A 16,810-nucleotide genomic window follows, 5' to 3' on the forward strand; every position below is an offset into this window, starting at 1 on the left:
CCCAGCCAGGTGCTTTCTCCAAGGACGGTTGGACAGGAAGGAGGCTCTGTAGTGGGGAGTTCACAGCAGGCCTTTCCCCTCTAATAACGGAGGACGTGCAGAGAGATCTAGGGGTCACTGGAGAGGCTAACTGAGCAGCGGGAGACAGAGGCACGGGGGGTAGAGAGGAGGAAGTAAGTAGGGAAACAGGTGGAGGTTTGCATGGACACTTCCTGTTCACAAACTTCTTATGCTCCTCATTTCATTAACAGCAGCAGCGGAATTTCATGGACAATTGGCGTTGAGCACTAACTGGGAGGTAATGAGAGAGGGAGGATGCAGGTAAAGGCTGTTTGAATTTAAATTCTTTTTCTTTAGGGGGGCGGGGGGGCAGGGTTTTTAAAGGCAATTTTAGTGTTGCAAAAAGTTCCTAGCAAACAGCTTTGGACTTTTGTGTCCTCTGCTCCTAGCATTAGGGGGGCTGATTCTCGCTGGGCCTCCTGTGATCCACCTAGCAAGTTCCCGATGGCGGGCAGAGCAGGGCTGGAGCACTGGGAGTCTGACCTTGGGTAGACTCTCGCCTCAGGCCTGGGAGAACACACTAGAGACGTGTCCAACAGCAGCAGTGAGCTGGGGTGAGCCCCTCTGCTGTCGTCACTGCAGGGTCTCCTGGAGCACAGCTCTGTGCGGACCCGTGCAGACATGGTGGAGAGACGAGAAGCGGCCAACAGGGGACTCCTCTAGGAGTATGTGGTCTGTGTGACAAGTGATGCGCCTACACACATACACGCCTCACAACACACACACTTACGTACACACATGTATACACATATACACACGTGTACACATGCACCCCACATCGCACATACATCTACACACACACACCCACAACACACACCCACATGTACATACCCCCGCACATACATACACACTCATGCACAGGAAGCCATAAGACGTCAAAGGGGGGAGGCTATAGGATGAGGTAAAACTGAAGATAGAGAAGGGGACAGAGTCACAGGATGATCAGGTGGAAAGGGTGCGGGAAGGCTGTTTTGAGCAGTGTCCTTAGACGGAGTGCCACACAGATTTGGTGACACAAAAGACTATGTCAGCTAGCTGGGGAGGCTTGGACGGAATGGCAGGCAGGTGAGCTTGGCTAGACAAAGCCTCCATTAAAAAAAGCGATGTAAAAGGAAGAAAGTCAAAATAAGAGGGAGGAAAACTTGTGGAAGACTTGAACTCTAACCTTCGAACTCAGGTGATGGGGCCCTGGGAACTGCTGTAAGGTAAGCTGGTCAGTACAGATTTGGCTACTGGAGAGTAAGAGCCAGAAGTTGATGAGTTACGCAAGTGCCTGGTGACCAGGGCTCTTCTGTCTTAATAAGCAACTGTGGGTGTAGATGGGAAGCTATGGGGCCACGGGAACTGTGATGGCTAGTTTTGTGTATGAACTTGGATGGGCCATGGGACCCAGATATTTGATCAAACATTATTCTAGATGCTTCTGTGAAGGTATTTTTTTACACGAGATTAGCATTTAAATCAGTAGACTTTGGTAAAGCAGATTCCCCTCCAGAATGTGGGTGGGCCTCACCCAATCAGGTGAACGCCTCAAGAGTAAAACACTGGCTTCCTGGAATAAGCGGGAATTTGGCCAGCAGACACAACGCCTCTGCTTTGGACTCAAACTGCAACTATTCCCTGGGTCCAGCCTACCTGCAGATTTTGGACTGGCCAAGTGTCCAGAGTCATGTGAGTAGCATGAGATGAATTGTGTTACCTGCCCCCAAATTCACATTGAAATCCTAACCCCCAGTGCCTCAGAATGTGTATCTGGAGTAGGGCCTTTAAAGAGGTGGTTCAGGTTAAATGAGGTTGTTAATGTGGGCCTTAATCCAACAGAGTTGGTGTCCTCATAAGAGGAGGAATGCAGACACAGATATGGACATGTGCAGAGGGCAGGCCACTTGAGGACACAGGGATAAGGCAGCCTGCTGTGGGCCGAGGACAGAGGCCTCAGAAGAAACCAGCTCTGCTGACACCTTGATCTCAGTGGGGAGAAAAGACATTTCTGTTTAAGCGTCAGAGTCTGTGGTGTTTTGTTATGGCCGCCCTAGCTGACAAATACAAGGACAGTGGATTATAATCTCCTTGAACCCAAGGGCCACGCAGGAAGCCTATCCCCCAGCGCCATGCCTTACACATGCGGTGTGATGACTAAATGTTGTGTTGATTCGTTCTGAGAGGTTGGTACCCGGCTTCCCTCCAGCAGGTGATGGGGTGCAGGGGGAGAGGTGCTCATGGGAGACAGCGGGAACAAGGGCTTCAGGACAGGGATATGGTGCGAATCTTGCATTGTGCTTTGTGCAAGGTTGACCTTGGGAATCAAGTCAAGTAAGAGTGATGTGTGACTGATGGATTTTGTACTCTCTGGTGTGCCTGACATAACACCTAGGACTTAACCGACACTCAGCAAACATTTTTATGGTTGACTGAATGACCAAGAAAGAACTGGGGGATGAAGTGTTCTTTCACCTAAAGAAAAAACAACTCTCAAAACATACATGTATGTAATATACCTAGACATGTTCTGAAAGAGATTGCTAATGGTGGTCACTCTGGAGGAGTGAACCGGAATAAGGCGGCAGACTTCCTTTTCACTGTATACCTTCAGATGTCTGGGCATTTTCCTCTGGAATGCCTGATCCTGAGTCATGCAGTGCCCCTCAGGTGGGAGCTCCTGCACTGAAGGACAAGAGGCAATAAGAGATGAGCTTTTTAACCCATGTGCTCCCATCTCCGCCCCCGAGGAAACCCTCGAGGCTGCCCCACGTGCTGAGAGCGCAGCAGGCTCTGGTGTTCACGAGCTGGCCCACAGTGCCCACAGGGAGCACAGGGTGACGGTATAGAGTCCCAGCACGACGGCGTAGGCTTGGAAGAGCAGTCGGTCAAAACGCTGCAGGAGGGCCAGCCACTTAACCTCCTGCTGCTCCGCCCGCTCCCAGGTTTGGAAGTAGGTGCTGATGGACCTCAGCTGGAACCAGACCTCCTTCAGGGTCCCTGGCTGGACCTGGTGTTCTTGACAGAAGGGGGGCTCTGTGCGACAGAGGAAAACATCCAGGGTGAGCTGGGGACTCCCGAGGCCCCCTGGGCTTCCCACCGCAGCCGACGGCCTCATCCTACAAGGAAGGTTTGTAGGGGAAACAGGGTGGTGGATTGGGTTGGGCTGGTGGGGCCTGGGGCAGGGCTTTGCTCGAGGAAGCTCTGCAGAAAGTGGCAGAGCTGGGTGGTGCAGGAAGCCTGTCCAGGCTACATCTCCCCCGATCTTCTGAGCCGGGGGCCAGCTCCACTGACTCCAGTGGAGCTTTAGGGACTGGGGTGATTTTATTTATTTATTTATTTGAGAGAGAGAGAATGAGCATAAGTGGAGAAAGGTCAGCGGGAGAAGCAGACTTCCCGTCAAGCAGGGAGCCCGATGTGGGACTCGATCCCGGGACTCCAGGATCATGACCTGAACCAAAGGTGGTCGCCCAACCACCTGAGCCACCCACGCGCCCCTGGGATGATTATTTTTAATTGTGATATAATTTACATTTTATAGTATGTTTCAGGGCTTCACAAGTCTGCCTCTCATCCCTGAGCAGGGGCCACACTAACCTCCGCACTGTGCCAGTGTTACTATACGTGCAAGCCCTGGGTCATTCACACACCTGCTCACATGAAGCCACGGGGACCCAAACACATACAAGCCAGTGTGCGCACACACTGGTACTCGATTACTCCAGAGTCAGTCGCTGAGTCGCTTCAGCTGACTGGCTAAAAGTGGAAAATGCAAACAAAAACAAGCAAAGTCAACTGAGGGCCTGACATCTAAGCTAAAGCGAAGCTTTCTGGAAAGTCAGCGAGGTCTCCGGAGAGGTCATATCAAGTGCTGCACAGAGGCTAAGAAGCCAGTGTTCCAGATTTTTCACACAGCAGGACCCATGGCCTGGTGCTCCACCAGTGGGAACCGGTGCGGAGAGTGATCAAGCAAGACAGGGTAGGGACCCTGAGGCTTCTCACAAACCTGTTACCCCAGCAAGCTGGGCTCTGGGATCTGTCCTAGGCCCATCAGCATCGGTGTCCCTTTGAAGGCATAAGAGGGGCCGTTCCTGCCCGGCGCTCCACTCGTCATGGAGGAATCTGACCAACAGGATGGACTTAAATAAGCTGATAACCAGGAAGGCCATGCAGACCGTGAAGAAGACCCCTGAGGGAAGGAACCAGAGAGGTGTAAGCAGCCACAGTGTCTAGGGCCTCTCCCTCCCCTGATCTGAAGTGCAACATCAGATCTGTGACAGGAGTCACGGAAGATGGGTGTCTGGTGCCCCCGGGGCTGCTCACCAATCAGAGGGGTGCTCAGTGCACTCCTGGGCATCTCGTCAGACATGTTGACCCTGAAGACAGTGTAGCCCACCAGCACGCTGGTCTTGAACACAATCCTGGCACGACACGTGGGTGGAAGGTAGAAGCTCCCCAGATCCACGAGCATTAGGAAGATGCTGGGAATCAGCAGGCTCACCACATAGACCAGTGGGCGCCGGCGAATCACCACCTGGCCGGGGACAAGGCATCCGGTGAAAAGAGGGTCTGTGCTGCGGGACTAGAACCCAGAGCCAAGAACATTCCCTGATGACCCAACATGTTTGCATAATGTGAAAAAGTTATGTAGCTTAGAAGAAGATTATTTTGTGGTTTAGAAAACAGAAAAAAAAAAAAAAACCTTTCAGCTTTTATCCAGAACTAACATCACTAATTATAGGAAGAAGTGTCTACTTATTTGCTGCTTGCTGTATGCCAGGCACCAGCCCAAGAGTCTTCTGTTTCCTGTCCTGTTCAATCCTCATGCCCCTTCGAAGGGCTGGTTATTATTATCTCCATTCTACAGACAAAGAAACAGGTTCACAGAGATTAAATTGCTTGTTCAAACTCACACAGCTGGCAAGTGAGAAACTGTTTTAAATCTAGGTTTATTTTTTTTAAAGATTTTATTTATTTATTTGAGAGAGAGAGAGAGAACATGAGAAGGGAGAGGGTCAGAGGGAGAAGCAGACTCCCTGCCAAGCAGGGAGCCTGATGCGGGAGACTCAATCCCAGGACTCCAGGATCATGACCTGAGCCGAAGGCAGTCGCTTAACCAACTGAGCCACCCAGGCTCCCTAAATCCAGGTCTTAAACCAAGATCTTTCCTTCTTACGCTGTTCATACAACATATTGTACTGCTTTTGGCTAAGCCTGTCCCCCTCTGTGGAATGCGAGCGTCTCAGCACCTGTGTGTCTGTCAGAGTCTGGGCAGGACCAAATGGCGCCCCTGGGGAATCTGAGGAAGGCTTGGCAAAGAGACTGCTGACCAGGGATGGGCGGGCAGAGGGCAGTGTCCCAGATATCTGGGAGGACTGGGTGAGCTGTGTCTCCCCTGAGTCCTGAAGGAGTCTAGGGCTGGGAATGTGACTAGAATCTGAGGAGAGAAAGCTGGGTGGAGGAGGCCACCACAAAGGAGCTATGGCCCCCTCCTCCCTCTCTGGGGCACAGCCAGCCTGGTGGTGATTCCACAGGGAGAAAAAATGAAGGGATACAAACCCCACTCACTCTCCCCCCTCCAACCTCCTCCCATTCCATCCCTCTTCCCGACGGTCAGTGAGGCCATGGCTCATGTCCAGGAGCACAGGGCAGGAAGAGAAGGGGTGAAGCGGATGTCAGTGGGGGGACGGCTGCAGGTGCCCGGCAGGTTGGCTGTGCGTACAGACCTGCTAATTGGGTTCTGTAGCTGGGAACTGGAGACTCAAAATGTTGCTCTGTTTTGCCATGTTGGTACACCTCACTTCTCTGGGATGGTGATAGGACGTGTCTTTGATGAACACACACTATTTTCATCAGGGAATGACAGGACTGCTTCTCCCTGACACTTTGAGGGCAAAACTACAACAATGAAAACATTCCTCATGGGCCCAGAAACAATACCTACCTTATTCACGTTTACCGAACAAATGAATGTTCTGAGCCTTTTCCCATTGGATCTGGGGGAAAAATAACGTCTGAAGTTTTCCATTTCTCTGATTCACTGAACAGCTGAATGCCTTCTGTGTCAGATAAGATGTGCGATGCTTTTATGTGTATGCGGTGGTTTGTTTAATTCTCACTGGGAGCTTGTTGGCAGGTAGAGGAACATCCCCCCCCCACTCTAGATTCTTAAAAATAAAACTTGGCTCCTGAAGTAAGTGGAGTAAGGGGCAAAGCTGGGCAGTGCCCCACATCTGATTCCAAGCCCAGTGTTCTCCTCCGCCACAGCGTGGCTACCGCTCTTGGTCTGAGCAGACATCTGAGTTGAGTTCAGGGCTCTTCTCCCTCATCTCCATCTTCTGAGGGAGCCCAGGCAGAGGCCAGGGATGGAAGAGAAGGTGGGAGGGAAGAGCTTGGCTGGGCGAGACCAGACAGCTACCGCCTCGCAGTAGAGAGCGGCGGCCCCAGCCGTTGGGGCTGGGAGCATATCCCAACTCAGTGGAGCCTGGCAGGCCGGACCCATCTGGGGGACTGTAGTCGGGCTATTGTCTTTCACATGAAGCCCAATTGGCTGCAAATATCTAAAGGAGAGCGACACTCATGCTTTGTAATAATTTGGTTAAAACACGTTTCTACCAAAGCACAGTCTACAAGAAAACAACCACCAAACGAACTGTCGTCACCCTGGGCCTCTCAGGTCGTCTTTGTCATGCTGTGACAGAGATGGCTGCGGTTAGCTGGGGTGGGAGGAAGGGAGCCGACTGGCTGGAGCCCACGCGGGTGTTGTGCGGTGCGCCCGGGCTGGGCTCTGCGGGGTGGTGTGGGGCGATCAAGCCTGCTGTCTCTAGGGGGGGAAGTGGGAAGACTCCCCTAGAGGCTTCATGGCACATAGGACATGCAGAGGATGAGAAGTGTGAGAACAGCATCCTAAACGCAGTCCAAGTGGCGGGTTGCGGGGGGGTGGGGGTGGGGGTGGGAGGGGTAAACGGAAACAGCCCAGACTTAGAGTCAAGGGATTCAAGCTCCAGGATCCCTCAATTCCAAGTGCCCACGTGTGCTAGTTTAAGTGATCCTGGATGTGTGTCTTGATTTTCCTTTGTTAAAAAAGTACTTGACTGAGGAGTCTGGATGGTGTAGTCAGTTGAGTGTCTAACTCTTGGTGTCAGCTCAAGCCTTGATCTCAGTGTTACGGTATCGGGCCCCATGTTGGGCTCTGTGCTGGGCATGGGGTCTGCCAGGGATTCTCTCTCCTCCTTTCCCTCGTCCCCTCCTCTGTCTCTGTCCCCCTGGGTGGCTCAGTGGATTAAGCCGCTGCCTTCGGCTCAGGTCATGATCTCAGGGTCCTGGGATCGAGCCCCGTATCGGGCTCTCTGCTCCGCGGGGAGCCTGCTTCCTCTTCTCTCTCTGCCTGCCTCTCTGCCTACTTGTGATCTCTCTCTCTGTCAAATAAATAAATAAAATCTTTAAAAAAAAATAAATAAATAAACAAGACTCTTTTAAAAATTCAAAAAAAAAATTAAAAAGTACCTTACTTTTGCTTGCTGAGCATTTTGGCTATGATGAAGATCGGCTGTTTTACTCTAAATAACGCTCCTGTGTAACGAGCACGTGTTTACATGGTTCCTCTCTAACCAGAGGCTGCTGCAGAGAGTGAACATAAACCTGGGCCTGAACCAAAGGTGGATGTCCAGTTTTATCACACTCCATGCCCCCCAAGGTGCCAAGGGAGAGGTGTGGCAACAGCCAAGAGGCTTGGAGGCAGGCTGGCATCATGGGCATACCACTTGGGAAGTTACGCAGGGGCCAGCACTTAGAAGGGGTCAGTGCTTGGTTTCATGCTCTGCTGGGGTGCTGTTTTGAAACCAGTAATTTTGAATAGGGCACCCCACATGTTCACTTTGGACCTGGCCCCACCAACCATGTAGCCCATCCTGTCAGGAGGAAATTTTGTCCCTGGAAGATGTTTGTAGCTGAAGGTAGAAGGGAGCTTGTAGCCACAAGGGTGGACGACTAAATCTGCTGCCACACAAGCAGATGTCTCCCCTGCTTGTGTTTGGCTTATACAATCATCCAGCTACATAGACCCTCTCTTTGACTTTCTTCAAGAGCAAAGGGCCTTCCTTTCTATTTAGGCTGATTTAGGAGCAATATTACTTATGGACTAGACTAATTTTTTCTACAAGCCCAGTGCAGCCTAAAGAAATTTAAAATTTTATCACATAGTTTTCAGAAATGGTTTGTTTTCATGTCTCGTTTGATCCTCAAATCCCTTTACTCTCTTGTTCAAGAGAGCATGAACAGAATGTCAGGCACTTTTTAAAATACTGGAATTAGAACAGTTAATAGGATAGGTTTCTCCCCTCTCCATCCCCTGGAATCAGCAACTGGACTCTGGTGGTTGGATGTTTTGGAGTCTGCAGATGGAAAGGAAGTTTGTGCCAGAATGGACCATACCCAGAGTCTGTACCTGACTTAGATGATGAGATTTGGGACCTTCTGAGTTTATATTTCGATTATATTTTGGTCTCAGAGTTGGTGCTGAAATAGGTTAAGGCATCTAAGGATATTGGAATAGGGTGAATGCATTTTGCACATGTAAGGGACCTGAGTTTTGGGGAGCCAGAGGGCTGGAGGGCAGTGGACTATAACGGTCCAAGAATGAATGTCCTTCCTGGAAGCTAAGAATGACCTCATTTGGAAACGGGATCACCGCAGATACAGTTAAGTGGCTCAGAAGAGGTCTTAGTTCAGTAGGGTGGGGCCTTCTCCCAGGATAACTGGTGTCCTTATGAGAAGAAGAGAAGAGATGCATAAAGGAGAATGCCATGTGAGGACAGAGGCAGAGATCAGAGTGATACTTCTACAAGCCAAGGATTGCCGGCGGCCGCCAAAAGCTAGGGGAGAGGCATGGAACCGATTCTCCCTCAGAGTTCCCAGGAGGAACTAATCATGCTGACACCCCAATTCCTAGCCTCCAGAACTGTGAGAGAATAAATGTATTCCTGTTGTTTTAAGCCACTGATTTGTGGTCCTTTGCTATGGAAGCCTTAGGAAACAAATACAGGTGACTTACCCCGTAACACACATGGAACACACACGCCAAAAATGCCCTAGAACATATATGTTGAGTTGTGTAGCAGTTGCAGCTACATAGAGGATTAGCCTGTGGTCTCTGGAGTCAGACTGTTCAGGCTCCCCCGTCACCCTGTCCCCCTGGCCGAGTTACTCAGAACTGGGGAGTTCACCTCTCTGTGCCCCCAATTCACCCGTCTGCATGATTTGTACTCAGCACCAATTACACAGACATGTGAGGATCACAGGTTCAAACTCTTCAGTGGTGCGTGGTGTCAAGTAATGTTCAGTTTGGTGGTTATTATGTCAAGTCTCCCTGGGCCATTTGAGGCCCATGATGGATACCAGGAGCCCTGTTTTACTCATGCCTGTGGTCCCAGTAGGGCCACCGAGACTGGCACGTGATAAGAGCTCAAGAGATATTCGCTGAGTTGTACTGGAGTCTATGAGTAATGCTACTTTCAGTTCCAATAAGGTCGAGTGTGGAGTTTGCACAAACACGGGCTTTCCGGGTGAGGTCCGTCCTCTGAGGGCCGCCTCTCTGCAGGTCACGCCGGAGCCAGTACCTGACTGCTGATGCTGGGGAGGAAGGTATGGCACCCGCTCAGCGAGGCACCGCTCTCTGTGGGACTGGCTCTACCTAGAGCCCATCACTTCTAATGGACTAAAGGAGCTGGTGCCTTTAAATTCCACAGAAAGGGAAGAAAAAGCACTTTAGTTTCAGTCCGTGTTCTCCATTAGACACCCTTCAGGTGTTAGCAATATTATGCCACAATTTCGTTATCCATTAAAGCCAGGTAATAATAAGTACACAAAGGTATTTGGAGCCTATTGATGTTAATGAAAGAGATCAATCTAATTCAGAATGTGTGTGTGGAGAGCTCCTTGGAGATGGAACAGGCCCAAGGTTAGCCTCTAATTGCCTCCGTGACGGCGGACCTACCAGCACTCAAGTTTGCATGACCGTCTTTATGACACAGTTGGAATTTTTGACGCCCAGACTCGCGCTTCATACAGAAGCCCATCTTCCTCCTCTCCCACGCCCCTCCCAACATTCCCAATTCGGAAAGAACGGGAAAGTTGCTGCCATGTAAGTAAGGTCCTTGCATAGCAGTGAGAGTTTCCTGGATCTGGACCACGGGGCGAGGGGGTGAGCAGAAAGCTCATGATTCCAGGGGCACTTGAGTGACCCTGGAAAGACTTCTAGGACTCCAAATTCTCCTTCTTTGCTCTCTCCCTTGCTCTCTCTCACGATCTGGTGGATTCAGAAAGATCTTCTATCAGGTTTATTAACTGCTTTCAATAGACACCTCAACAAAATTACTCTACCCTAATCTAGAAAGAAAAACTATGTCAGAGAAAGAGGATAGAGGAGGCAACTTTCTTTCTTAAATGCCCCTCTGCATTTTTCCAGGAGCCCCCGGAGGGCCGCTACCTCCTTCCCGCATGGACTTTTTGCTCATTGTGAGGATATCTGAGTGTTGGGCTCCCAGGAGTTCCCACAGCTGTCCATCCTCTTCCATCCAAAATGAATTCTCACATTTTATTCCTACCTCCTCCCACTTCTACCCTCATCCTTAAAAAACCCAAAAAAAGGGGCGCCTGGGTGGCTCAGTGGTTTAAGCCTCTGCCTTCGGCTCAGGTCATGATCTCAGGGTCCTGGGATCGAGCCCTATATCGGGCTCTCTGCTCAGTGGGGAGCCTGTTTCTCCCTCTCTCTCTCTGCCTGCCTCTCTGCCTACTTGTGACCTCTCTCTCTGCCGAATAAAAAAAAAAAAAACCCAAAAAAACAAAAAGCTGCCATACAGAAATCAAATGCTTCCCCTGCTGCTTCTGGGAACCAGCACCTCCAATAACATACTGGAGGTAAGATCCCCTCCTAAGGCTGCTGGACCGGGAGCCAGGTGCACACAGACATCCCCGGAGGCAGAAGGGCCTGTGCTCTGGGCCCCTGTGGAACGGAGCCTGACTCCAAAGTGTTAGCAGTGCCCGTGTCCTGGAGTCGGTCCGTGTCCTGGAGTCAGCAGATAGAACTGCCCGTTAGCTGGAACCAACAAGGCATCCTGAGCATGTGAGTTAGTACCAATGGCAGCAGAGTACATCAGGCCCAGAGTGACAACATGTTTAGAAGAGATCGTTTTCCCTCCCGCCTGTGCCGACTTGTCTCCAACGCCCTGCTGGGCAGCCTGGACAGGGCTACGGCACGTGATTAGATGAAGAGGGAGATGGCCCTTTGCTGTCAGGACCCTAGCAGACCCAATGCTGGCATGGAACCGGGCTCTGAATTTCACGTCATTGCCCAAGGGCTCCTGAAAGACACCGGGACTCGTCAGTTGTTAACTTCAGAGTAGGAAGACGGAGAGTAAGAGAACATAAGTCTGGCCACGGTACACATAGCAGGCGGGGGAGGGGGCACGGAGGCTGAGACAGGTCAGGGAGACAGAGGACTGGGATAGGCACTGAACCTACTTTACGTCTGTTCACATGGTAGAACCGCTGCTGAGTCTGGCTCCCTGCCCTAGGAAACACCATCTGTGACTCTACTCAGGGTTCCCTCCCTCCTCTGTTCTAGAGGGCCAGGCTGGAAGGCAGCCCTGCCAGATAGCCCACTTCGGCCCCCACCCAGGGCAAAGCTCCACAAGCGGGAAGTCCTGTCATGGTCCACCTCTAGCCTGCGTCCCCGTACTGCTGGAAGTGCAGATGCGGCATGGCAGCGAACGGAGCAGAGGAGGGGGGTCATTGCTCATGAGATGCAGGGAAGCTTCTCCTTTCCTTAAATGATGTTTCACGTCTCTGTTCATCACATTTAAAATGGAGCTACCAAATAGAAAACCTCTGGCCACTACTGAGAAGACAAACTAATCTTCGGGTAAGGGATGACGTGTAACCACAAGTAACGGCTGCTCTATGGAAAGTGTGTGTGTGCATGTTGGGGGGGGGGGTGCACGCATGCGCGTGCACAACTCCTGTTTACCTGCCCTGTCTCTTGCCTTTGTTTGTCTCGTTCGTGCAGCGTAGGTAATGGTGTGTGCAGCGTTCTCCGGAGCGCTTGCTAGGTGACTATGCCCCACCTTGTGCGTGCTGCTCCCTCACATTTCCCTTTAATGCTCTCCATTATTCGGGCTGCATTAATAATGTTTGTGGGCTGATATCTTTAAAATTAATGAGGTGTTTACTCTTAGCCAAGAAACTCATTGAAATTAAAAAAGCTTTCTCTTCTTCCCCTCCTTTTCTCTCGCTTACAAAGAGGTGGACAAACAAGCCACAATGCAAGCTTTGCTAGAAACCAAGCAGAACAGGGAAACACCCAAACCCCACCACTAGGAAGGCAGGAGTTGCGATTAGTTAGTCATACGGTGTCGGGTTCAAACCACAGCTATTTCTAGGAGGCCCTGATTTAACCAGGGCTTTGCTAGAAAGTTACGTAGAACACCTATTAACAATGGAGGGGCATCTGTGCCCTCGGGAATAGCTCATTCCACCCTCTCTTAGCATATAATTACCCAGCATAACCACAGTACCTAGTCTAGTCTGAACTTTCCCTCTTATTCAAAAGATTTGTTTTCAGGAGATTCATCTTGGGTATAATCCTGGCCTGTCTGTAGTCTCTATTTTTCAATCAGAAACATTACCTGGCATGAAGGACTCCTCCCCACCCGACCACCACCACTAGCTGACTTGGTGCGGAAAAGCAGAAATGAATATGAATCATGGGTCTACCAGCTGCATGAACTTGCTGCAAACCACTTATCAGGGAAGGGGGAAAGGCTGCCTCTGGAGTGTACACCAGCAGGCTTCACTGTCCTACACCCACCTCCCAAGACCCTGCGAACCAAACCTCCCCATGATAGTGCAGCCAAGTGCATCCCTGGTGGCGCGTCTGAGAAGTCCGGGTAATCACTGAGTCATTTTAGAGCAGCTGTCCTCTCTGGTCCAGAAACCACCAGTAGGTTCCGAGGATCCTGCAGGTGATTTGTTAGCTAGCTGCTCAAGTTAGTCAAGCTAATAATGATAATTTTATACATTTGTATCTGGAATTAATAATTGCCTCATTTAAAAACAGGATAATAATGTTGAAGAGACAGTCTTCTCCCAATTTGTTGTTATTGTTGTATATGGGGTTTCTTTTCTTCCCTCTCCGTGGATGTTAGGAATGAGGATGTCAGTATGTACCGAAAGGCTACAGGATGCCTGCTATGGTGGTGGTTCAGATGCCTGAAAACCCATCTTTTTATACCCACATAAGGGATATCTGCTGCAGGAGTCTGGGGCCTGTGGCTGAATCTCTGGTCTGGGAAATGCCATCACACCAGGGGATGTCCAGGGCCATCAGAGTCATCTGTTCTCGGATGATCACAAGTGAGAACAAGCAACAGAGCAGAGACTCCTCAGCCCAACACAGAAGGCCCAGGACTGCTGAGAAGCGGGCAGCTGGGACAGGGAGGAGGACTCACGTGAAACTGAATCTGGGCAGCCTGTCCAGCGCAGCTCTGCAGGATGTTGTGCGCTGAGGACACAGAGAGAAGCTCCCACTCACCGTCATTCCAAAATTCCTTCTTGTCGTGCTTCATGTCTCCTCTGCTCCTCAGGAAGGCCAGGGTGATGTCGTGCACTGACAACAACAGAAGCAAGTGACTCCCCTACAGAGAGAGGCCTCAATAACAAACCACTTTTCCAACTCCCCATTCAAAGTCTCCCCCTTACTCCGGCCCCTGCATGTACAGTCTCACCGAGACAGGGTTCAGTATAACCATTTTGAATTAGGGACAGCGATGTGGAATAAAATCTTTCTAGCAGGAAGACAAAACAAAAGAAAAGCAGAAACGAAACGCAGCTGTGAATTTATAGTTTGTATTCCATAATCCATAGAATGCCGGCCCCAGTCCTAGGACTTCTATAACCTTCTCAGAGGCAGCAGAGGTCAAATATTGTATTCCCAGACCAACAGGAGCGGAGAGCTGGGCACAGCACAGGACTTAGTCGGGATGACAACAGAAGCCAAAGAACGGTAAGAAAACACTGAGATTTGCAAAGAGTCAATGATGTGCAAGAACAAAATGACCTCACGGATGGCACGACCAACTGTCACCCGTGTGTGCCAACCCAGTGCAGGGTGTCTCCCACCAGCAGACTGTGCCTCTCCCAGTCTACCTGTGTGCAGGGCGCTACTGAAGGTCAGGCTGCAGTTCTGGATGTCAAACGGAAACGCGTAGGTTTCTAAACCGCACGTAGAGACCACGTGGATAGGCTTAGAGTTCTTAATGGTCCCAGACGAGTTCACATAGACATATGGAAGGTCGGGTGATCCTTCGAAGTCCACACTGTGTAAAACACAAGAGACCTCACTGTTACAGAGAGGGTCTTCCCCATTTCAATCCACAGGCAGAAGTGATTATGAGATGGCAATGACCATGATACCCAGGACTCGCCTAGAAGTGCAAATAAGAATCACATTCCCATGACATAATTCACCCTGGCAGAGATGGACTCGGTAATCAGAGTCTCAAAAGTTAATTCACTTGGTGCTCTTGAAACACAGATATAATCCTTGAGTAACCTCAAGCATTTGTAATCCAATCTGTATCTTAGATGACATCAAATCATGGTACTTCCAACTTGAATATTCCCAAAACTGTGATCCTCTTCAACATGAAAACCGAAAAACAGCAGCAATGACTAAAAGTAAGAGCAACTGGCCTGAACAGTCCAAGCAGGGTAAACCCCATGGAAAGATACCCCAGCACACTTACAGCTCCTTGATGATGATGTCAGGTGCCCAGATGTCACTTAGAGGTAGAGAGATCTCTCGAATCTCATCAAACATGCTGGGGTTCCAGGATAAAAACTCATCATCCCAAACCTGTAAGGAAGGAGTGGCCAGAAAAGAAATTTATCAGAAAGGGGCAATGTCAGTCTCACCAAAGAACTGAAGAGGGATTTGGGTGAATAACCCAAGTGATCTGCTTGTTGGCACTGTTAGGGGAGAAGACTTTCCTCCCAGCTCCTAAAGATGATGCCCCAACCAGAAACCAGAAACTATATATATATATATATATAACCATATATCTTACACAAATTCTAATAAATTAGGCCTGCTGCACATCTAAGAAGCTAAAGAAAATATCTATTCCTTAGAATAATGATATTTTGCAACAGGTTAAGATCAAGGGTCCAGCATGCACAGAAGAAAATGTCTTTTACCTCGTGGTACCATATACTTGTCTTCAATTTTTGGTTCTGTGCATCCTGCAAAGCAAAGAGAAAATCTGTACCAAATCTTAGAATGTCAATAAATTTAAGTCCAATTCAACACGATGATAATTTAGAGAAAAAAGCAAATCTAACTCAATATGCTGATTTTGAAAGTATTGCCTTCACTCTTCAAATCTGAGTATTCTCGGTTCCTATTCATTTACACATGCCTGTCACTGTGAACTTTACTATAGTATCTATGACAAAATGGCTCCATGACTACATCTGACATCTTGAAGGATTTGCTAATCCCTTTCCTACCCTAATTAGTTACTCTGCCATTAATCAAACTGAAAAATGACATGTAGCCTAGCCAATTCTGGGCTAAAAAGTTGAGACCAAGCTTTCATTTGTAATTAAGATATTATTCATAATATTTCAATGTGTGTTATCACAACTGCTCTTGGCAGCCATTCCTGTTAAGTTACCTTCTGTTTGGATTTCTCTGCTTATCAAACAGACTGAATGAGCTTCATGTAAATGAAGTGTATTTTTGATGATATAGATGTGAATTTCCCCATGTCGGCAATGAGTAATTTTTTTAAAGACCTCTAAAAATAACAAACAAAAAACCCCACTCCTTACTAATTTTTTTATATCTACTCTAGCAAAGAGCACTCTAAAACTGCTGTGTCCTGAGGAATTAAAAGGAATATCCCACACTATGTACAAACATTAACTCATTAACTCAAAATGGACCATAAGTCTAAATGTAAGAGCTAAAACTATAAAACTTTAGAAGACATAGGAGGGGTGCCTGGCTGGCTCAGTCTGTTGGGCAGCTGACTCTTGGTTTCAGTTTAAGTCATGATCTTGGGGTCCTGGGACAGAACCCCGTGCCAGGCTCCAACCTCAGTGGGAAGTCTGCTTGGGAGTCTCTCCCTCCCCACACCTGTGTGTGCACACATTCTCTCTGTCTCAAATAAATAAATAAATCGTTTCTAAAAAGGAAGAAAACAAAGGAGATCTTTATGACTTTGAATTAGGTGGTTGATGACACCATAATCACCGCAACACAAGAAAAAGTAAATGGGACTTCATCTAAATGAAAAACTTTCGTGTGTTAAAGGTAAAGGACAGCTTCAAGAAGTAAAAGGACAAGCCACAGAATGGAAATAATATCTGCAGATCATATATCTGATCAGGAGTTAATATCCAGAATACATAAAGAATTTCTACAAATCAAAACAAATCAATGACCCTACTTCAAAATGGATATTTCTTCAAAGTGGATATGCAAATGGATAAAATGCACATGAAAAGATGCTCAGTATCACCGCTATGGACCAAATTATGAACTTTGATCTTGGACATCCCAGCCTCTAGAGCTGTGAGAAATAGAGTCTATGGTACTTGTTACGGCAGTCCAAGCTGGCTAACACAATCCCTGATCATTAGGGAAATGCAAATCAAAACCACAGTGAAATACCACTTCACTCTCATTAAGATGGCTACTAAAACAAAATCA

At 48.9% G+C, this 16,810-nt stretch overlaps 1 protein-coding gene across 2 annotated transcripts in view; it reads right to left on the reverse strand.

The window, feature by feature from the left end:
- Positions 1-389: 389 nt before the first annotated feature.
- Positions 390-16,810, reverse strand: part of HTR3B (5-hydroxytryptamine receptor 3B) — a 48,794-nt gene continuing 32,373 nt past the window's right edge. For both annotated transcript variants that reach the window (XM_046017933.1, XM_046017934.1), the window contains 7 exons: positions 15,292-15,336; positions 14,841-14,950; positions 14,242-14,411; positions 13,545-13,702; positions 4,363-4,573; positions 4,046-4,228; positions 390-3,075 (listed from right to left, as the gene is read on the reverse strand). In XM_046017933.1, coding sequence (XP_045873889.1) covers positions 2,840-3,075; positions 4,046-4,228; positions 4,363-4,573; positions 13,545-13,702; positions 14,242-14,411; positions 14,841-14,950; positions 15,292-15,336 — 1,113 coding nt within the window. In that variant the 3' untranslated portion in view covers positions 390-2,839. The remainder of the gene's footprint in view (positions 3,076-4,045; positions 4,229-4,362; positions 4,574-13,544; positions 13,703-14,241; positions 14,412-14,840; positions 14,951-15,291; positions 15,337-16,810) is intronic.

The sequence above is a fragment of the Meles meles genome, chromosome 8, assembly GCF_922984935.1.
Source record: "Meles meles chromosome 8, mMelMel3.1 paternal haplotype, whole genome shotgun sequence".
NCBI classification, from domain to species: domain Eukaryota; kingdom Metazoa; phylum Chordata; class Mammalia; order Carnivora; family Mustelidae; genus Meles; species Meles meles.